Here is a 21,913-nt window from a genome sequence, read left to right on the forward strand (position 1 = left end):
CTGAAGGTCTTGTCACGGGCCAAGGCTGCTGAAGACCAGCAGCTTCCCAAGCCACCTCCGGGCAAATCCACCCGAGCTGGACTCTCAGAGTTCTGGCTGCATTTGGTAATCAGCCCTTGGAAATTTTGCATCTTTTGTAGAAAGTCAGACAGGCTGGACTGGTGCTCCCCTGCTCTCCCCAGGGTCTTCGTTTCTGGGATGGCAGCGAGCTTACGGCTTCAGCGTTTGTTGTGCAAAACGGCTGCATGGGCCGTACCCCATCCTGCGGGCACTCCTGCGCCTTTTTCGGACAGAGCCCGGTCCCACAGGGCACCGTGTCCCCGTGCCGCGTCCTGCACTGCCGGGCAGCGGAGGACAGCTTCCGAAGGGGAACGGTGCTGCTGCCGGCAGGACAATAGCGGCTGTGGTTTTAATTATTGGGGCTTAGTTGTGTGGAGCGGAACAAGAAACCGCGAGCAGCGAAACCGCAGGGAGAATGGCAGAAAGGACGGTCTTTGGCCGGCTGCCTGATGGGAGGCGTGGTGGGGCGGCTGGACCATCTCATGGCCGGGAGAGCACCAGCATCCTCGCTGGGTCGCGGCACAGGGCTGGGAACGGCGGCGCGGCTCGGCTGATGTCAATCTGTTCTCCTGCGACTGTCGCGCCGTTGCCCGGGGCTGTCCCTTCCCATTACAGCTTGGCACGAGGTGCCGCTGCCTAAACAGCCGTGTACAGAGACAAAGCACCGCGCGGTGACTCGGGAGCACGGACCCGACCGGGTGCAGGGGGAAGGGGGGACACCGAGACGAATCGGGTCCCATGCAGGGTCCCTGCCCCAGGCACCCCTCATCCCTGCACGTGCTGCCGGTGCCAGTCTGTGCCTGGGAGCGGGGACGTTTCTCATTGCCTTTCCGTTTGCCCAGCACTTTAACAGACGCCTTCGCTGCAGTGTTGACTTTCAAAGGGCTGGACCAGCTCCACAGCTGGGCAGAGCGTGGGAGGAGGGTGCCTGTCCCGCTTAGGAAACACAAAACAATAAAAGCCTCCTTCCCTTCACCCGAAATAACGAACACCACCAAAATGTGGCAGAGCTCCGAGCAGTGCTGCTGCGGCAGCTCTTGTGTCCCCTGGCCTGAGGAGGGGAACTGCAGATACCTCCTCCTCTTCCTCGGCCCCGGCAAGGGATGCTGCATGAGGGTGGGTGCCAAGGAGCATCACCAAAGGGCTGCCCTGACCCAGTGCTACTGCCAGCAGGCATTCCCAGCTTTGGAAACCACATTTGGGCCAGGGCAGTGGTTTTGCAGCATGGCTGTGCCTTGGGGAAGGATTCTGCAAGCTGCCCAGGCTTCCCGGGTCAGCTGAATGCACTTTGCAGCTGGCCCAGGGGCCTGGGAAGGTTTATAAAAGCATCCACGTACCCAAACTTGCCAGACTGTTATCAGGCAGAGAACCCATTCATTTGGTACCCATGTGGTGCCAAGCGCAGGCAGACGCTCGGCCAGGCTGGCCAGAGCTGGGAGTCCTGGGGTGGGGACGGATCCGTGCCTGGCTGGGACCCCCACCCCGAGCATCCTCTCACCTGGCCCTGGTGCTGCCAGCGGCCAACAGTTTTTCAATGCACGGCTGCAGCGGGCGCTCGGGGACGCGGGGCTGGAGCACCCTGAGGGGCTGGGACTGAGCATCCCACGCGTGGGGGGCTCGAGGGGGCCATTTGTTGAGCTGTGAGCGGATGGTGCCAGCCCGTCCCCACCGGCACTGCCCGCACCTTGGCTGCTCGGGGCCGCCAGCACCGTGCCAGCCCTGTCGAGGAACTGCCGTCCCCGGTACACAAACCCTCGTGGGTGAAACATCCTTCGCACAGTCCCAGCGAGCACCCGGCACCCCGGCCAAGCACATCTGGCTGAAAGCTGTGGGAGCTGCCCTGGCAATGAGGACACCAGTCCGGAAACGCTTCCCTCCCAGAGAGATTCCCCCGTCCCATCCAGGCTCCTCTCCCGGCACCATCCCTGCCCCATCAGTGGGTGCCGGGCCGTGGGGTCTGCAAAGGGACGGTGCCCAGGGCTGCTGCCCGCCCCTGGTTTAGGTGGCAGCGGCGGGGCTGGGAGCTCTGCTTCCCACCAGCAAGGGGAGAAGGGACCACCCGGCTCCAGGCCGGCGTGAGAGTGGGATGAGGGGTGCTGTCGGCACGGGGCGGTGTGGATTGTGGCTGGGCTCGCCGCCAGCTCTGCTGCCCCGTGCCATGCGGTCAGCGCAGGGCGGCAGCAAACAGCCCTTGCCGGCAGCCTGCAGCAAAGCAGGCGACAAACCCCGGGCAAGCTGGGAGTGGCAGCCAGGTCGTCGTCACACTGGGGAGGTGAACTGGTTTACACCCTCAGGCTAGACCCTGGTAAGTCACACGTGGGACTTCAGCTCCCGCCAGTGTGCACCGTCAGGGCACCAGCCAAAGTCCTGCTTGCCCGCGGGAGGAAACGATGCTGGAGGAGGGCAAGGGCTGGAAAAGCTCCTTCCACCCTCCACGGGCACCACCGCAACTAAAGCTCCTGCAACCCATTGCTCCGGGAGCCCAGGCTCGGGATGGGGCTGGGATGCGGCACTGGGGCTGGCACCCAGGGTCTGGGCGATGCGGAGTCCGTCTGCTGCCATCACGGGGTGTCCGGGGTGGTCAGGCTGGCCGAGAGCCCAGCGTGGGCTGGCAGGGGCCAGGCACCGCGCGGGGGGGGGCTCTCCCCATGCACCGCCATCTGCCGGGGTCCTGCAGCATTGCTCTCCGGCAGTGCTCCCACCCCGTGTCCCGCGTCCCCCCCTCGACTTGTTGCTATTGTCATCTCTAATACCACGCAGAGATATGAAAGGCTGAAAGTCGCCTCTTTTCCTGCCAGGTTAAATCGTTCACCAGGAATGTCTATTATTCCCACAAGTCAACTTTCCCCTTCGCGGTATGTGTCCAGGGGTCAGGCCTGGCACTACATGAAAGTGAAGGGTATTCAATAACCTAGAGCCGTGGAAAGGCTTTAGTCCAACTCCAACCATGTTCAGCGTTTTATTGATGCAGCATGCCTTTCCCCATTTGTTTCCTATAAACAGCACATGGTAGTATTTAGTAGGTTTCAAACAGAGCTTTTTGCATATTCTCCCTTGTCTACAATGAGCTACTCGGTAGTAGACAGTTTTAATTTACTTAATGCAATTTTTGCTTTTTGTTCTTCCAGAGGGTCTGGGCTGGTTTTGACCCAGTCGCCCCAGCAAATTACTGCACAACTCCGTAATTCCCGGGGGGCTGGCAGCGGGAGCCCAGGACCCACTCCCCGCGGGGGCGAGCACACTCCCTTGCTTGCCAAAGGAGGGAAAAGGACCCGGTGCGAGCTCACCGTTGCAAAATAACCCCCTTTCAGCTGCATCGTCAGCAACGACACGGGGCCTCCCTCTCCCCAGACCCTCCGGGACACAGTCCCCGGGCGCAGCCGCTGCCCGGAGGCTGTCTCAGGAGCTGGGTGCATGTCAGGGCTGCGTGGGGCCGTTCTGGCTGGCGAGGCTTGGCTCTTGCTGCCGGCTGGGCAGGCGACACATGATGCTCGCCAGCTCCAGCCAAAGAGAAAAAGCCACTTTATTGCAAAAGCTGCTGCTTCCCCGTCCTCGGGGCTGGCAGTGGCCGGGGCGCAGCCCTGGGGGTGCTCAGTGCCCGGGGCCGAGCGAGGCTGCAGGGTGCCCTCCCAGAGCAGGGGGGATGCCCACCGGCACGCTGCGGGGCAGCTCCCTCATACCGCAGGCTCCCGGGGAGCGTTTACACCATCTATACAAGCAAGGGAGGCACGAGTTCCTGCTCCTGGAGAGCCGGCAGTTGTCATTCCTCGCCTGCCCACTCCCGGCTGCAGCACCATGTGGCCGACGGCAGCCATGGAGCAGCCCCGGCGCCGAGGTGGCACAGGGGGGGCACAGACGCCTCCTGAGGTGGTTTTTTTGCCACTGTGAATGACCACAAATAGCACGTCTCGGCTCTGCAGCAGGCTGCCGTGGCCTGGCGGTAGCCAGTCCCTGCTAATGGACCCACACGGGTGTTCCCGGGGCAGAAAAAGGCCAGTCCTCAAACAAGCAAACATTGACTGTCTGGGTTCCCAGCGCTGCCCATCAGCCCCCGAGTCCCACCCCCAGCCACAACTCCTCCGTGCGCTGAATACTGGGCAGGTTTCCTTCAGGCAGCAGCTTTCACGCGCGCCAGCAGCCAGACATTCTTGGTGCGGCGCTGCCGTCACCCTGCCAGCCCGGCTCAGCCGCTGCTCCACACCAGCACCCACGTCACCAAAGAAAAAGCAAGAGGAAACCAAGGAGTTGACACCGGGATTCTTTTAATGCGCTTGCTTTTAAAATGCAGCCTTAAAATGATTTATAATCGTCAACGATGAGAAACGACGGATCTTTTTCATCTCTGCAACACAACCGTGTGGCACCGCTGCCTCCAAAACCCACCAGCCGCCACTGTTCCTCCGTGTCGTTCTCCGACTGCTTTTACAGCGACTCACTGCCCCTTCACAGGACACACGTCACACGGGGCAGCCAAACCCTCCCGCCAAAGGGACTCATTGGGGCAAAAAAAGGGACGGGGTGAGCCGTCCGCAGTCCAGACGACCCAACGTTCATCCGGAGAACCTAAATGAACGGCAGCACAAGCGGCAGCTTTCTCTCTCTCACCTTACACTCAGGCATAAACCTACAAAGGTATTTGAGCCGCCAGCTCCTGTGGAAGTGAGTAAGCTATCGACTTTAAGCTCCTACTTATCTCTGTGGGTCTGTGCCTTCATGCTATGTAAAGTGATTTGAGAACTGAACGTCTGACTGCATTTGCTGGCTGAACGGGATGGCAGAGGAAGTTGATTTTCCAGTATCTTGCTTTTTGAGATATAACACTACTTTGTGTATTTATTTTACAGACCAGCAGGTGCTACAGACTGCCGAAGCTTGCCAATTTATGTAAGACGGGAAATTCTGTTGTAGCCTAAACATCTGCGAGAATATACCCCAGCACCACCTCCACGCTGCACAGCGTTTATACGCCCCAACAGAACAGACTCTACTTGCTGAAATGCATTTAACACCTCCCAGTCGTTAGTCTGAGTTTTGTTTTTCGTTCCGTGGACTTGCCACGCGGCCCCTGGGCTGTACACGCTGTAGAACACCGGCGGCATTTTACCCGCTCTTCCCTTTTCTCCATTTAAAATATTTACTGCTGCTCCACTGCAATTTAATCGCCCTCCCCTTCCAAGAGGGGAGTCAGGAGACTGCTGGGGAAGAGAAACCGCAGAAAGGCCCAGGCCACACGGACCTCCTGGATCTGCCGGCGCTGCATGATGCCACTGCTCTCCGAGAAAAGGAGCCTCCCCGAGCCGGTGCCAGCACTCAAACGGCTCTCCCAAATCACCCCTTGGTATCAAGCTCGCATTTTACTAGTAACTTCAGAATCAAACGCAGGAAGCCAGTTTGGTGTACAGAAATACTATGCGCTTATCTCCGAATGAATTTTAAACCCCTCTGTTTAAGGGCAGCATTTAACAGTAAATCAGTGGGCTCTCATAGCTTGGTCTGCAACTCTGGGAATAAAACATGGATTCAGATTTGAACAGACTGGAGCTCTTCCAGAGTTTGAGCAGTAGTTCTCGCACAACCAAATGTCACAATTAGAAACCGCGCGTAGAAAGAGTCCCCAGGGGAATACGAAAAAGACATCACCTTATGAAAAAGCTTCAGAATGAACCTGTGAAATAAACAGCAACTAGACAATCGTCTTCTACAGAAGATGGAAGTAACAGTAGAAGAATATAACAACATCTTAAACAGTCAGTGAGTCAGTCTGAATGTACAGGGGCACTAGATCCCTACAGATCTGTGATGAAAGCGCTATATCCCTACAGATCTGTGACGAAAGCTAACGGCCAAAACCAGCTGGTCCCCTCCAGTCCCAAAGGGAGACTGGGCTGCGATTCACTCTTCACCAGCCGGAAGATTGTCTTCAATCCGCCTGATGAACTTCATTCTTATTTCTGTGACGCTGTCACCCTTCAGTGTGTCCTGGACAAATTTTACATCTACAGCCATCTGCACCTAGGTGATGGAAGAGGAGAAAGACGAGCTGTGATCTCCCTTATAATAGCAGCTTCTCTAGGAACCGTCTGATCGTGAAGCACCAGCTTAAGGACTCCGAGGGCATGACATGCGATGCAGACCTCGACGGAAGCACTCATTATGTTTCAAGATCACGCCCTCCTTGTACATTGTGGCCTACACATCGGACAGCGGGCACCTTACCTCGGCCAAAGCACCTCCTACAGCGTAACCGGGACTCCCTGCGGAGATCAGAGCCCAATTAACCCTATCACTCAGGGCTACGCGTCCTGCTGCTCCATGTGTGTTGCTCAAAAATTTCAGCTAAGCAAGGTAATCAAGCCTAAATAGACTCCTAAGTTTGAGACACAGCTGTTCTCTTGTTCCAGCCAATTCCCAGCTAGGGCTCACAGCAGTTACAAAGTGAGGATTTTGAAGCTTCATAAAAATTCAAGGAGATACTAGTGCTTGTACTTGGGTCACGAGATGCAGGGGCTTGCTCAGCACCTCTGGGCTCACAGCTGCCATACGCAACAGCAGCCGAGCGCTCCTGTAGCTCTGCTCTTCTCCTGGGAACGAATTGCAAGTCCAAAGCAAACACAGAAGTCACGAACACAGGCTAGACATTAAAGTATCATCTGCTGATACCTTGGTTATTCATATATCTATCTCACTGGAAGAGAGACGTTGGCTCACCATTTCCAGGGCACCTCGCAGCACTCCACACAACAAGTTGGAATAGATGAGAGACGAGTGGTTGTCAGGGAGCTCAACAAAGTCCACCAAGGGGTTATTTTCCAAGATCAGGGAGAACTCATCGCCTCCAGGACTCCAGTTGGTGATGCTCGGAGTGATGCCCAGGTACATTTTAAATGCTATCTGTTATGTCAAACAGAGTACGAACAAGAACGCGCCCATGAAGCAACAGCACAGCTTTGATCTTTGTAAAATTACTAAAGGGTTTTGAAAACACCAAGCCTTTCCCCCAATTCCCACCAGTCAGCAGTAGTCAGGGGTCTAATTCTCTCTTTTTCCTCCCCAAAATCTCAGTCAAACTCTCAGAACAGTCCTGTGAGTAGCGAACACTCTATCCTCACATGCAAAACCTGACAAAGCTGTGCTTTGACGATTACCTTTGCAATAACATCTGCAGTTTCACGGAAATCATGGCATCTTCCGACATTGGACCGGGCCAGAAAGTCTTCTATTAGCCGAACACCTATGTTGTAACCCCTGTGAATGTACCAAAGAGCAACAGCTACCGAGTGGGAAGAGCGTAGCTTTAGAAAGACAGCCAACGTTTATAAAAGAAGACAGTGGAGGAAAAAAAATTAAATCTGAGAAATATCAGTATTAAATAAAATTCCCTCTGCCAGGCTTTTAGTCACAGAGCAGCACGCAAAGACGTGCCTACTGTGAAGCCAAGCTCCTACAAGGCTCCGCTGCAGCAGATCCACTTACATTTTGTCAAGCTGCTTGTTGACGTCCTCGTCATTCTCGTAGTCCTTGCACAGCTGGGTGACCAGAGCGCCGTACGTCAGCGTGAAGAGCTCCGAGTTCTAGACAGAGGCAAAAGGGATTTAACACAAGCCAAAGAGAAAACTGACTGAGCACTGCTGCATCTGTGTCCAGTGCTGCTTCTGCTGGCCCGGAGAGGGGGAACAGAAACCTGCTGTCTCAAAGGAATTTGCTGGTTAATAAGGAGAGATCCCAGGTCATATTCTGGCAAAGCAACTTCAGTCTCCTTGGAAAGAGAAATCCTCTTTGACTAGGAACGACTGAGCACTTTCTTTCTCTCCCTCTCTCCACACACACAGCATTTCTCATTAACGTGTCCTGAATCCGACCTGAAGAGGCAAGCCGGGAGGCTGCTCACACTCTGCAGCCATTCTTAGCAACTCTCTCAGCTGCCAGTTAGCATCTCTCTGCTTCAACAAGCACATCCCCAGAGAACTGGAATGACACCTCCAGGTCCTTTGGTGCGCTACCGACCACCTCCTGGATGGCTAAACGTGCAGTTGCCAGGGGCCTGAATTTATTTCAACCGCTGACCCAGAGGTGCAAACTGGCTCAAAGTGCCCTCTGTTACCCGTGTTTCATAAACACGCTGCAAATGGGCAACAGTCGTTAGGCTCCGTTTCTGGTCCTTTCAACAGGACAAAAAATGCTCGTCCAGTCACAGATTTATTACATTCTGCTACCAAGAAAAAACAAGACTCATCTGGTCCCTAGAAAGTTACCTAGGCAGGTAATTTGCTTCACACATTAAAATCAGCTCCTCAGACCCAGAAGAGGAACAGCAAGGACAGTTTCAGGTCAGCTCAGCAGATCTGCGCTGTGCACATCCGCTTTCTGTGCCTGGCTAGGATCAAAGTTACTTGGGCTTTCTTTGCCCGGTTGCCAGACCTGCATTAAACACCAAGGGAAGAGGTCTCCTCTCCCAGCCACCACCATCACCATCCTCAACCTGAAGCAACTATGTCAAAGTGCATTTTCTTGGGAGCCATTAAGCCGCACCGGTGATTAACACAGTCATTAAAGGCTGCAAAACAAAAAGCTACAATAGGCTTTAGCTTTTCACAGAACCTGCAGGAAGTGTTTTCAGGAACAAATAAACCATCACAATTTATTTCTGCTTTCAGTTTTAGCATTCAGAAACATTACAGAGTCTAATCTTGGATTAAAAGCCTATCACCTACCATGAGATGCATAGATGCAGAAGGTGAAATGAATGGCAAATACCAATACTACAGAATGAAAGCAGCAGGCAGGCAGAAAGGAAGGGAAAAGAGACAACATCAGAGTTAAGTGACAACACTGAACGCACCTCATTCTGAACAAGTTTACACAAAGCCAAGACAAACACAGGGAGGAATCACTCCCAAACGCCAACATTCAACAAATAGAAACTGGGTTTGTTAGAAGACAGAGGGAATTCCACCTTGTCATGGTAATTCACGAGGTCAACAGCAATTAGCTACCAAAAGGCTTTAAGCACGTGAAAAGAACCAGTCGGGCTCCTTGGTACTTTTGCCCAATTTTAGATCTAAAGAATTGACATATTCTTTGCTTTTTTTTTTTTACTTACAATTCTGCTTTCACCTTGGAAGGATAAAGGTTGCGCAGGTTCACATCAGTCAAGAGCGACCGACAAGGTGGAAGTCTCCTTTAGCTCAACGGGCAGAGTCAGACATTTGGCAGAGAATTTAACAAACATGCAAAAAAGGTTACGCTATTATTAAGGATTTCAGTAATTTTAGTAAAGACAGCACTTGGCAGCTGGAGAGAGTAGGGGGTGAATGGATGGAGGAAATCCGGGTGTTACCAGTCCAAGATGTCGTCATTTACCGTGTAAAGCCATGAAGCTGTCACCTACTGTTACCAGCCCCAAAGTGTGCAAGCCCCGTGCTGGTCATAGTTCTCACCTGCAACGCTGCTATTCGGGTAACTTTAAAGCGTTATAACAAGGCAAACTTCTAAATTCATATTTGTAGATGAACTCTTCATTTTCAGTCCATCTAATGGAATTAAAGTCCCTAATACTTCTTCCACTATTTATATTTTTTCGTATTGCAGGCTCGTGTATAGCCTCAACACCATATAACCGTTCTGTGGCTACAAAAATGTCAGAATCCTAATGAAGTAACACCAATTCCTTAAATAAAAATCATTGTATTTAAGGAGTTGAATCCCTAGAAGATAATTCCTCATGGGGTGCAGAGCAGGCAGGAGCGGGCAGCTGCCCGTCCTCCGCTGAGCCTGAACCTGCCCGTCAACATGGCCAAAGAGGGAGAAAAAACAGATTTTTGGTTTTATTACTTGCTTTCAAATACCGACATTGCATCAGAATTGAACTAATTCGATCCGTCTTGACCCAGAATCAGACCTCAGCTCTGTAGTTTTGCTCTGCATCTCTCATTTCCCAGTTCAGCTGGACTGATAACACGGAATCGGGTTAGAGAGGAGAAAAAGAGAGAGACGCAAGAAAAGCGTTTGCGCTTTGACTGTAACGCTTCCAGAAACAGAAGTGTCCCGCTCCTGCCTGATCTCTGATCCCCACACACGGCAGTCGGCTGTCCGGCCCCGCAGCACCGGGCACTCCCTGCCCGGCCGTGCAGGTGACGGGAGCTCCCGTTAGGAACGGCTGCGGGTACGGGACGCTTTAGGCCGAGCCCCTTCTAGGGCTGCGGGGGGCTCCTCGGCTCCCGCCGGCGGGTCGCGCAGCGCCCTCCGCTCCGCACCGCTGACGAGCGCCTCGGGCCTCCGGGGGCGGGCGGGAAAGGCGGAGGAAGGGGGCAACCGGTGCCCGCGCTGCAGCCGCCCGCCCGCCCGCCGGTGACGGCCCGGAGAGGGGCGGGCGGTGCCGGCGGAGGGGCAGGTCCCGCCGAGCCCACCCCGCGAACCGAGGCGGGCAGCGCGGCCCAGCGGCGGGCGGGCAGAGCCGGGCACTGCCGCGGGCCTCGACCCGATAGCCGGGCCGGGCCGCGCCGGGCTGGACCTCCGCCTCCTCCGGCACCCCCGCCCCGGGCCCGCACCCTGCGATCGCCGCCGGCAGCGGGGCGCCCCGCGGCCGACCTGCCCCGGGCCCGCCAGGCCTGCCCCCGCGGGCGGGCGGCGCAGGGGCCCCGCCGGGGTCCGCCCGGCCCCTCAGGCGCCGCGGCCCCGCCGTTACCATTTTCTTGCTCTCGGTGCCGCGGCCGGCCTGGCGCGACATCCTGCCCGGCCCGCTGCGTCCCCGGCCCGGCCCGGCCCGGCCCGGCCGCCTCCCACACCGCACCGCACCGCGCCGCGGGGCACGACGGGACTCGCAGTCCGCGCCGCGCTGCCGGCCCCGTCACGGCCGCGCCGCTGAACTACGCGCCCCAGAGTGCAACGCGGCCTCCCTGTGCGCACGCGCGCCGTCACGGCAGGCGAGGGCGGGGCTACCCTTCCCGGCGTGCCCTGCTGCACGTGACGGCGAGGCGCCTACAAATCCCGGCGTGCCGGGAGGGTCATGTGACCGCCGCTCCCGGCAGGCGGTGGGGTGGGCGGGGCGAGGGCCGGGCCCGCGCCGGCAGGGGGCGCCTCCGCCCGCCGGGCCCGGTCTCTCCGCCGCCAACGGGGCCGGGCCGGGCCCGCCCGCCCCGGGGCCGCTGTGAGCCTTGCCCCCGAGCCCCCCCGGCCCTCGGTGCTTGCCGGGAGCGGGTGACCCCTGCCCGGCCGGGGGGCGGTGAGCTGCGGTGCTGCTCTCTGCGACCGGTCCCAGGTGAAGGCGGGACGGCAGCCGGGCCCTGCCCGGCCTCCAGCAAGGCCCGCGGGTGCCCGGTGGCTGCTGCAGAGGCCCGGCCCCGGTGATGGCAATGAGGGTTTTCGCTGGATGAATAACTCCTCACGGAAAGGGCCGTTGGCAAAGCAAGGGCCTGCCCAGGGGAAAGGTTCCCCGCCCGGGCCGGCGGGTCCTGCTTTCGCTTTGCTCCCGCGCTGCCCCGCTCCCTGCTCAGCCGCCGGCCCCGGTGTCTTGGCAGAAGCTGGTTCCTGGGGCAAGGGCAGCCGGCGTCCCCCGGGGTGAACGGAGCGAGCCCTGGGCTGGCAGGGCAGGGCCGGCTCAGAGCCTCGGGCTGCAGCTCGGTGTGGGAGTGGGAGCTGCTCGGTGCAGGGTTTCCACGTCTGACACGCCTGAGAAACGCGGCCATGGGGAAATATGGCAGAGGACAGGGGCGTCACAGAAATCAGCCCGGCCTGGGGCTCTCTGCAACTGCAGTAAATATTTACCGGAGCAACTGAGCCCCCCCTGACCCTCCCCAGCCAGTGCGGCCACCCGAGCACCGGCCTCTGCTCCGGGATGGACGCTGCCTGGCAGTTATTTATTTATCCGGGTATGTCTCTGTTCTAGACACGTTGCTGAGCGAGTGCTGGTTGCTGACCCGTGCTCAAGGGCGGCTCCAGCCGGGGCGGTGCGATGGGGGCTGCGTGCCGGGTGGGAGGATGTGCTCCGGGCGCAGAGGGAGCCGTTAGCAGGACCCCCCCGCCGGCTGCTCAGGAATCCAGCAACTGGGTGATCGCTCGCTGTCACCGCCGAGCAGCAGTGCTGGGAGCGCGGGGGCCAGCCGGGCTCTCACCGGCTGCGGCCGACCTGCTGGCATTGCCTTACATGGCTACGTCCCCAGGACGGCGCAGCCTGGGCTCGCTCGGCTGCCGGCGGGCTGCGAGCCCCTAGCCCTGATACCAGCTCTTGGCGTGGTCGATCCAGGCTGGGGAACTGCCAGCGTCACCTCCATCCCTGGCAGGAGCGGGACACGGTGCCAGCGAGGTGCTGAGGTGTCTGTGCTCCCCCATCTCCCAGCCCTAAAGCGTGGGGGAGCAGCCTGCGAACGCCGGATCCCCTCCTGCTCCCAGTCCCATCCCAGCACCGGCGGGCAAATGGCCGTTTCGTGCTCTCCTCTCACCCCCCGTGCATCTCCCAGCTGGGGAGCTACATCCAGGGGAGCGCAAAGGTGGGGGCAGCGGAGACCCCGCAGCACACACTGCACAACCCCACGGCCACGAGGCTGGAGTGGGCACGAGCCCCCTAAGCCAGGTGGCCACCAAACTCACCCCTGTGGAGACACAGGTCTCCGCGGGCCCGGGCTGCCTGGTGCCAAGCCAAACCCTGGCCGTCACGGTGCCGTTTGTCTTGTGGGAGCAGCCGTGTGAGAAAGCCGCAGAGCAAACATCGCCGTGTGCCCGGGGGCTGCCCGGGTCACACAGCACCGGCCCTCGCCGGCTGGGGAGTCGCCTGGCCGGGCCTCGGGACACGTGCCGGGTCCGGCTGCAGCCCCACCAGCGTGTTCACGCCGGAGCCACCACCCAGCCCCGCGCTGTGTCCCCAGGCTGCACGTGTGGGACTTGGGCAGCACGGCCGGGAGGGCCAGCAGCCTCGGCCCCCGGGCACCGAGAGTGCAACCACGGCCACCGCGGCTGCTCCCGTGCGCAGGTGCCCACCGGAGGTACCATGTCCCCGGTCACCGCACGGGTCCCTGGGCAATGTCCCGCCGTGCTGAGCTGGCCGGGCACTGGCGGGCACGCAGGGGACCTGCGCTGGCATCGCGCTCCGTGGCTCTCGTTAAAGCACAGCGTGCTAACGAAGGCCCTTCTCCTCGTTGCCCCGGGTCCCAGGTCCGGGGCAGGAGCAGCGGTGGGACAACTTCTGCCCCCCAGCCCCGAGCCGGGGCCGGGCCCTGCCAGCTCCACTGCCGGCAGCACCGGAGCCGTGGGCAGCCCCGCTGCAGCCGGGGTGTCCCCGGGAACCGGTCTGGCTGTGCCGGGTGCCTCTGCCGATTCCCGCTCGCAGACGGGCCCGCGCCGGGAGGTGCTCAGGGCCGGTGGGAACCGAAACGCCGCGACCTGCCACGGCGGCGGAGCCAGGGAACGGGAGCCAGGGCCTGGCTGCACGTTGCTCGGGGCCGGTGGGAACCGAAACGCCGCGACCTGCCACGGCGGCGGAGCCAGGGAACGGGAGCCAGGGCCTGGCTGCACGTTGCACGGTGCCCCGGTGCCGCCGGCCGGGACTTGCCGCCCCCCAAATACAGACCCCGATGCACGGGGTCTGGTTGCTCGTTCGGGGGGAAGGCGGCTGGCGCTCCTCCGGCGCCGCCGCTTTCTGATGCCTTCCCGGGGCAGCGGGGAGCGTGGCCGGGGCCTGGCAGCGCCCCGGGACCCTCCCCGACCCCGTTCCCGTCCCCGTCCCGCCCCGTTCCGCCCCGTCCGGCGGGCGCAGGGCCGGGCTGCAGCGCACCCCGCCCCGCCGCGCCCATCGCCCGTGGCCTCGGAGCACCGGGACGGGACGGGCCGAGCCCGGGAACCGAGCCGTGCCATGCCGCGCCGAGCCACCCCTCCGCCCGCCCGGCGGAACGCGGCGGCCCCGGGAGCGGCCGTGGCGGGGCTGGCGGGGCTCCGGGCCGCCGCCGTGCTGCTGTGCGCGGCGCTGGGCGCCGGGCCGGGGGGGGCACGGCCCCTCTTCCCCTTCCAGGACCCGGCGCTGCCCTGGCACCGCCGCCTCGACGACCTGCTGGGCCGGCTGAGCCCCGCCGAGCTGGTGCTGCAGGTGAGGGGGCGGCGGGCGGCGGCGGGGGCGGCCCCGGGACCCCCCCGCTCAGCGCCGCTGGCCCGCAGGTGGCGAGGGGGGGGGCGATGGGGAACGGCCCCGCGCCCCCCGTCCCGCGGCTGGGCATCGCGCCCTACAACTGGAACACGGAGTGTCTGCGGGGCGACGCGGAGGCGCCCGGCTGGGCCACGGCTTTCCCCCAGGCGCTGGGGCTCGCCGCCGCCTTCAGGTACCGGTACCGGCACCGGGGAGGGGTCCCCGCGGGACCGAGCGCTCGGGGATGCACCCGGGGATGCGGGACGTGGCCCCAGGAGACGGGTCCCCCTGCCTCGCCCGCACACCCCCGACACCCCCGTGCTCGCCCCGCAGCCCCGAGCTCATCTACCGGGTGGCCAACGCCACCGCCACCGAGGTGAGAGCCAAGCACAACGACTTTGCCGCCGCCGGCCGCTACGGTGACCACACGGGGCTCAGCTGCTTCAGCCCCGTCCTGAACATCATGAGGCACCCGCTGTGGGGCAGGAACCAGGTGCCAGCATTGGGGAGGGTCACCCCAGGCCGGGATCAGGCCACGCAGGACCGTGGCCGACCGGCCGGAGGGTGGCAGCGGCTCCGTGGGGCCCTGGCTGCGGGGGTGCGGGGCCGGGCGTCCCGGCGGTGACCCGCCCGCGCCTCGGCCAGGAGACCTACGGGGAGGACCCGTTCCTGAGCGGGGAGCTGGCCCGCAGCTTCGTGCAGGGGCTGCAGGGCCAGCACCCCCGTTACATCAAGGCCAGCGCCGGCTGCAAGCACTTCAGCGTGCACGGGGGCCCCGAGAACATCCCCGTCTCCAGGCTCAGCTTCGATGCCAAGGTGAGCGCGGCGGGGCCGTGGGACGGCGGGCGGCCCCCCGGGCGCTGACCCCTCTCTGCCGCTGCACTTGCAGGTGCTGGAGCGGGACTGGCGCACCACCTTCCTGCCCCAGTTCCAGGCCTGCGTGCGCGCCGGCTCCTACAGCTTCATGTGCAGCTACAACAGGTACTGAGCGCGGCGGGGGCTGCCTGGGCTCGGCTGCCTGCGGGGTGGCCGGTGCCCGGCCGGCCGGGCTGCCCCATCCCCTCTCCGACAGGATCAACGGCGTTCCCGCCTGCGCCAACAAGAAGCTGCTGACGGACATCCTGCGCGGCGAGTGGGGGTTCGAGGGCTACGTGGTGAGCGACGAGGGGGCCCTGGAACTCATCATGCTGGGGCACCACTACACGCGCACCTTCCTGGAGACGGCGGTCGGTGAGCTTGCGGGACGGGCGCGGGGTCCCCAGGCATCACGCAGCCGTGACGGGCGGTTTCCCTTCTCTCCGGCACGGCAGCCTCAATGAACGCCGGCTGCAACCTGGAGCTCTCCTACGGCATGAGGAACAACGTCTTCATGCACATCCCGCAGGCTCTGGCCATGGGCAACATCACGCTGCAGGTGAGCCGGGGACACGGGCAGGGAGCCAGGGCTGCCCCCGCCAAGCACAACCGAGGTTTTGGTGTCGGGGTCTTCGCAGATGCTGCGCGACCGGGTCCGGCCCCTCTTCTACACGCGGATGCGGCTGGGGGAGTTCGACCCCCCGGCCATGAACCCCTACAGCACCCTGGACCTGAGCGCCGTGCAGAGCCCCGAGCACCGCAACCTCTCGCTGGAAGCTGCTGTCAAGAGCTTTGTGCTGCTGAAGAATGCACGGGGGACGCTGCCCCTCCGGGCCCGGGACCTGCCCGGCAAGCGCCTCGCGGTGAGCACCGCGCTCGGAGGCGGGGATACGGTGACCCAGGGGCTGCTGGCTCTGTACCCTGGGCACGCAGGTGTCCCCTCCTTTGGAGAGCTGCAGGCTGCGTGGCACGGGGCTGCCGGTGCCCACCCTCACCCCTCTGCCCTCCACAGGTGGTGGGTCCCTTCGCTGACAACCCCCGGGTGCTGTTTGGGGACTACGCGCCAGTTCCGGAGCCGCGGTACATCTACACTCCCCGGTGAGACAGCACGGTGCTGCCGTCCATCCCCTGGTCCTGGGCACTGCCCGGGTCTGCTGCTGGAGCCGCTCGACCCTTCGCTGGGGTCTGGGGCGAGGGGAGGCATCCCCAAGGTGCCCCGACCCTGGGGCACAGCAGCCCCTGTGCCCTCTCCTCTTCCCTGGTGCAGGAGGGGGCTGGAGACACTGCCGGCCAACGTCAGCTTTGCGGCAGGCTGCCGTGAGCCGCAGTGCCATCAGTACTCGCGGGCAGAGGTGGTGGGTGCGGCAGCGGCAGCCGACGTGGTGGTGGTCTGCCTGGGGACAGGTAGGTGGGCGCGGGGAGGGTGCTGGGTGGGCACTGCGTGGGCAGGGGGAGCGCCCCAGAACCGGGGTGGCTCCGGGAAAGGAACAGGTCCCCATAGGCCCCCCGAGGCGGTCGGTGCCCCTCTGCCCCATCTGTCCGCGGTGCTCCAGGCGGGCTGTAAGGGGCTGTCCTTTGGCTGTCCCCACGCAGGGACAGATGTGGAGACAGAGGCAAAGGACCGGAGGGACCTGTCCCTGCCAGGCCACCAGCTGGAGCTGCTGCAGGACGTCGTGCAGGCAGGTAGGGGCTCTGCGGGGCTCGGCTCCCGGCTGGGGCAGAGTGCCGGCACCTGGGGGCTGGCTGGTGTCCCGGGGGTCGGGGCCAGCCCAGAGCGGGTGGAGGCGCAGGGAGGGGAACCACAGCCCCCCTGAGGCGTTCCCCATCCACGGGGCAGCCCGGAGCCATCTTGAGCAGCGCTGGTACGGGGCTCTTGGTGACAGCCGTCTCCCTGCAGCCGCCGGGCGCCCCGTCATCCTGCTGCTGTTCAACGCGGGGCCCCTGGACGTGAGCTGGGCGCAGGCGCACGAGGGCGTGGGGGCCATCCTGGCGTGCTTCTTCCCTGCCCAGGCCGCTGGCCTCGCCATCGCCAGGGTCCTGCTGGGCGAGGCGGGGGCCAACCCGGCCGGCAGGCTGCCGGCCACGTGGCCTGCGGGCATGCACCAGGTAAGGCCGGGGCAGCCGGCGGCACCCATAGCCCTCCCCTGCCTCGGTGGCCAGGGAGCCGTGGGACGCGGGGCTGATGCTTGACCATGCCCACCCAGCCCTGCCCCGCTCCACCGGCCCTGTGTCCCACAGGTGCCACCGATGGAGAACTACACCATGGAGGGGCGGACGTACCGGTACTACGGGCAGGAGGCCCCACTCTACCCCTTCGGCTACGGGCTGTCCTACACCACCTTCCAGTACCGGGACCTGGTGCTGAGCCCCCCAGCGCTGCCCATCTGTGCCAACCTCTCCGTGTCCGTGGTGCTGGAGAACACGGGGCAGCGGGATGGTGAGGAGGTGAGCACGGCCGCTCCGCACTGATGTGGCCGTAGGGGGTACAGATGTCGCCGGGGTCCCCTCTGCCAGGGGGACAGCTGGGGGGTCCCGTCAGCACCGACTCCCGTCCCTCCACGCAGGTGGTGCAGCTGTACCTGCGGTGGGAGCAGTCGTCCGTGCCGGTGCCCCGCTGGCAGCTGGTCGCTTTCCACCGTGTGGCCGTGCCGGCTGGCCGGGAGACCAAGCTGATCTTCCAGGTGGCGGCCGAGCAGCGCGCCGTCTGGGCACAGGACTGGCGCCTCGAGCCCGGCACCTTCACCCTCTTTGCTGGTGGGCAGCAGCCAGGCCAGCAGACACGGGCACCCTCAGAGGTGCTGAGCGCACGGTTCACCGTCACCGGCGCAGCCCGGCCCCTGCGCGGGTGCTAGAGGTGGGGGCGGCCACGGGGCCGGGCAGCCCGGGGTGCTGGTGGAGGGAAGGGGTGCGCAGCATCCTGTGTGCCGCGGGGAGTGCGGTTGTCTGGCTTGCAATAAAGTACTGGGTGCTGCTCCGCGGCGGCTGTGTGGGGCCTCCCCTCCCGTTCCCCCAGCACAGGGCTGGGTGCGTCCCCGCAGCAGGACGGCAGTGGCCCTGCCCGGGGCTTTCGCCCTCCTCCCTGTCCCTGTCCCACCCTGGGGTGCCGCTGCAGCCCCACACTCTGCCCGTGCCCCATGCCGGCCGAGGGCCAGCGGCCGCCCAGACCCACGTGTACCCCAGCCGGCGCACGCCTGCGCCTCCCGCTCTATTTATAGCTGCCAAGGCTGCTCCAGCGCATTCCCTGTGCCGAGGGTGCGGGGGACCGGCAGCACTGCCTTCACCCCCAGCCCGGGGGGCTCGGGAGGGCAGGGGCTGGCCCCTCTCCTGCCCAGGCAGGATCTGTCCCCAGGAGGGTGGCAGCCGTGCAGCCAGCCAACAGGGCCAGCACGGCGAGGAGCGGGCAGGATGCTGGCAGCGTCGGGGAGGGGGGCAGAGATGCAGCAGTGGGAGCAGCCAAGCCCTGCACTGGCCAGAGGGCCGGATCCAGCCCTACAGCAGCTCGGGTGCTGCGGGGCAGGGATGGGACGGGGGTCCAGCAGCGATGCTGGTGGGGAGCGCGGGTAGCCAGAGCCAGGCAGAAGCTCCTCGGGACGGCGTTGGAGGGCCAGGATCTCCCTCAGCCCCAGGGCCGGAGGCCAAGGTGGGGCTGGCGGGGAGCGCGTGGGGCTGCCCAGGCCTGACACCATGACATCAGGGCACTAATTACAGATGCGGCCTGGGATAATTACAGAGCGGGCGAGGGCTGCGGCAGGGCAGGGCAGGGCTCAGCCCATTGCTGGCCCATTTGTCACCTGCACCCACTGGGGGTTGTCCTGCAGCAGCGGGGCTTTGCGGCCGGCCGCGATGCCGGCCCCGTGGCAAGATGCTCAGGGGCTGGTGGCTGCCCTGGCACACTGCTGGCGACGGGCTGGTACCGCACCCGTCCGCTCTGGGGCGGGATGCAGGGACGGACCTTCACCCCCAGGTTCCTGCTGGGTCACTGCCCCATGGCTAGCGGGGGTCAGCTGGAGCGTTTTGGGGGCAGGGGTTCAGATCAGCCCTCGTGGCCACAGTACCACTGCCCTGCGTGCGCCCCGAAACTGCCCCGTGTGGAGCAGCAGGGTGGGAGCAGCCTGGAGCGGGGGCAAAGTCCTGGGGCCGGAGCAGGGAGGTGTGGGGCAGAGGGGTGGGGAGCAGTGTGGGAGCCGGTGGGATGGGGTGTCCCGCGCGGTACTTTGCCCGGAGATGCCGGCAGGGTTTGTTTGCCGTCCTGATCCCTGTTTGCACCCAGCCTCCCACGGCGTTGGCTCGCGCTGGCAGGGCAGTGGCCAAGCCACGGCTGTAATTGTCCTTTGATTTTGGGGTGCTCAGCACCCCGTTGGCTCCCCACAGGCAGCGTCAGGGCAAGGTGCTGGGCACGCTGCAGGGGCTAGAGCCGTGGCCGGGCCCCAGCCCGCTGGGTGCAGCCCCCTCCCCAGGCCAGCCCGAGGGAGCCATGGCAGTGTTGCACCCCACGCCGAGGGCCTGAGGAGCACGGGGAGCTCTGGAGCGTGCAGCTGCTGGGGCTGGGCGCCATGCTCATCATGAGCTCATCGGATTTTCCATCGGCGCAGGGAGGGTGGCTGTTCCCAGCACCGCAGGAACGGGGGGGCTGGACCCAGGAACCCCGACGCAGCAGGGCTCTGCCTGCAGCGAAGCGATCGATCAATGCTCTGCTTGTTGTATAAGCCCATCGACTCGGGCTGGCACGGCAGCCAGGAGCCCTCTGCATCGCTGCCCGCACTGGGAGCACCGGCGGAGCACAGCCGCAGGCCCTGTACACCCACGGTTGCCCCTTCCTCACCGTGCCCCCTGCTCCAGGCTGGCTCCGTGGTGGGGAGAAGGAGCGTGGGCATGGCCGGGCCGGGTGCCAGGCTGTCCTGGAGCCCTGGGATGCTCATCTGCTCCGGACGATGCTGTGCTGGGCCCCCTGCCCACCCCGCCAGGACCCACAGGGCCATGGTCCCACCAGGCAAAGGGGCTTTGGAAGCCGCCCGCCAGCACCCTCGGGGCAGGTCATGGAGTGGCCCCGGCCCCGTTCTGCCGCGTCCCTTGTGTGCCATGGAAATAAGGGGCCGTGGGGCTGCCGCAGCCCCCTCGGAGGCTCGGTCACACAGGCGTGTGAGCGGGGCTGTTCCCCTTCCCTGTCTCGGGGTGTCCCCTGTGTTTGTGTGTTCACTGGGACACGCTCCCGTGCCACGTGCACTCCTGTCCCCCGCCATCCCCCCGGGGCTGCAGAGCTCCTGGAGCCGCGGCTCGGCCCCGCAGCATTCCCCAGCAGGGAGTCAGCCGGTGGGTGAGGCTGCCGGGAGTTTCAGGGAAGCCTCTGCCCTGGCTGAGCCGGGCGAGCAGCCGGCGGGCGGTGGGGCTGGGGGCCGAGGGAAGGTGGTGGCTTGGCCACAGCTCGGGGCTCTGGGGCATTCGGGGTGGTGTGGGGCGTACGGCCACCCCTGCAGCGGCACAGAGCGGGGCCACCCTGTCTGCTGGGGAGCCCTCCTGCCTGCTCCCCATCCCCTGAGTCAGAGGAATGCGCTTCTGCAGGAGAGGGCTGGGATTTCGGGAAACCTGTTTGCCTGGTAGGCGAGGGAGGATGGGGTGGCAGGGGATCTCCTGGCCCCGCAGTGACATCATCCCTAAAACAGGCATCTCTGATGGGCGCTGCCCGCAGAAAACTGAATCTGTTCGTCAACACGTCCCCGTGAACCTGAGCAGACGGGTGCTTTGCGGGGTGCCCTGGGCTGGGCCAGCCCCACGGTGAATGGGGACGTGTCCCTGGCTCCTGCGGCCCCTGCAAAGCCCTAAGCGGTGTTTCCCCCCGGCTGCTGCCGCCGCCCGCGTGTCCCCTGCCCTTGGCGTGCTGCCGCAGCGGGCGGGCAGGCACCTGTGCCCGGGGTGTGTGTGCTCCGGCCGCCCCGTGGGATGCTGCGTGGGGCAGGGATGGGGGCTGCGCTCCTGGCCCACCCCTGCTTCTTGCAAGGCCAAGAGGAGTTTCACTGCTGAGCGGGGCTGAGCCAAGGCGAGCAGGGGAGGCCTCTCGTTATCTGCCTGTTATCGAGGCAGGGTGGGATGTGTGGGGGTGAAGCCCTCGCCCCGGGGAGTGGGGGGCGGCTGCTGGCGCTGACTAAGGCTCACGTGCGACGGGTGGGTGGTGGGGGAAGCAGCTACGAGGCCTCGCGAGCAGCCGAGGTGGGGCTCCCGGGTGGGAAATGGATGTTTCTTTGGGGTGCCTGGAAATGGGGCAGCTGATTTGAGCGGTGCTGGCTGTGCGTTGCGGTCCTGGCCGTGGCTCCGGCCACAGCGAGGGCGGGGGGGGAGCAGGGAGTGACTGCTGCAGGGCCAGCGCTGCGCAGGTGACCGGAGCGTCCTAAAATGTGGGGAGTGGGAAGGGTGGGTGCAAGCCCCCAAAACCTGGGAGAGGAGGGGCTGGAGATGGGCGAGTGCCCGAGCAAAGCTGGGGGATGCTGGGGCACTGCGGGGGCAGGCAGCAGGGCAGGCCTGAGGCCGGGGTGATGGGCGTGGGGTCCCAGCCCTGGCTGCGGGAGGGCGGCCGAGACCCCGGGGGTGGGAGCCCTGCGGAGAGGCGCGGTGCCAGGCCAGGGCTGCGGGGCCGCGTTTGGGGCAGGGGAGAGGCGAGCCCGGGCAGAGCATCCCCCGCCTGCCCGCTCCCCCCCAGCCCGGGGCCGCGGGGCCGGGCGGGATGCGCGGCCGGGGCCGGGGCGGGGAGCGCCGTGCGTCCTCCCCCGCCGGGCCGGGGGGGAGCGGGGCGGCGCGGCTCGGCACGGCTCGGCTCGGCACGGCTCGGCCAGCCCTCTGCGCCTCCCCGCCACGCCATGGAGAGGAGCCGCGCCGGGCGGGAGCCGCAGCCCCAGC

The 21,913-nt window shown here is 63.9% G+C and overlaps 2 protein-coding genes across 4 annotated transcripts; one reads left to right on the forward strand and one right to left on the reverse strand.

The window, feature by feature from the left end:
• Positions 1-4,283: 4,283 nt before the first annotated feature.
• On the reverse strand, positions 4,284-10,798 carry TRAPPC3 (trafficking protein particle complex subunit 3). 3 transcript variants are annotated; one of them, XM_050909955.1, is made up of 6 exons: positions 10,745-10,786; positions 8,772-8,819; positions 7,534-7,631; positions 7,206-7,305; positions 6,769-6,951; positions 4,284-6,072 (listed from the first exon to the last, which is right to left on the reverse strand). In XM_050909955.1, exons 1-6 carry the CDS (start codon positions 10,784-10,786, stop codon positions 5,953-5,955), a joined length of 591 nt encoding a protein of 196 aa, XP_050765912.1. In that variant the 3' UTR covers positions 4,284-5,952. The 3 variants fall into 3 exon arrangements, with proteins under 3 accessions (XP_050765912.1, XP_050765913.1, XP_050765914.1); XM_050909956.1 differs by lacking the exon at positions 8,772-8,819 and having other exon boundaries at positions 10,745-10,798; XM_050909957.1 differs by lacking the exons at positions 7,206-7,305; positions 7,534-7,631; positions 8,772-8,819.
• A 2,895-nt stretch (positions 10,799-13,693) lies between these two features.
• Positions 13,694-17,996, forward strand: LOC127024969 (uncharacterized). Its single transcript, XM_050909716.1, is given in 16 exon segments — positions 13,694-13,813; positions 13,815-13,875; positions 13,878-14,134; positions 14,203-14,363; positions 14,504-14,663; positions 14,816-14,986; positions 15,060-15,151; positions 15,243-15,400; positions 15,481-15,584; positions 15,664-15,888; positions 16,038-16,123; positions 16,293-16,429; positions 16,619-16,708; positions 16,923-17,131; positions 17,264-17,470; positions 17,590-17,996. Coding segments are annotated over 16 exon segments (2,526 nt in total). The 3' UTR covers positions 17,878-17,996.
• The last annotated feature ends 3,917 nt before the right edge of the window (positions 17,997-21,913 follow it).

This window comes from Gymnogyps californianus, chromosome 22, assembly GCF_018139145.2.
Source record: "Gymnogyps californianus isolate 813 chromosome 22, ASM1813914v2, whole genome shotgun sequence".
Taxonomy (NCBI): Eukaryota; Metazoa; Chordata; class Aves; order Accipitriformes; family Cathartidae; genus Gymnogyps; species Gymnogyps californianus.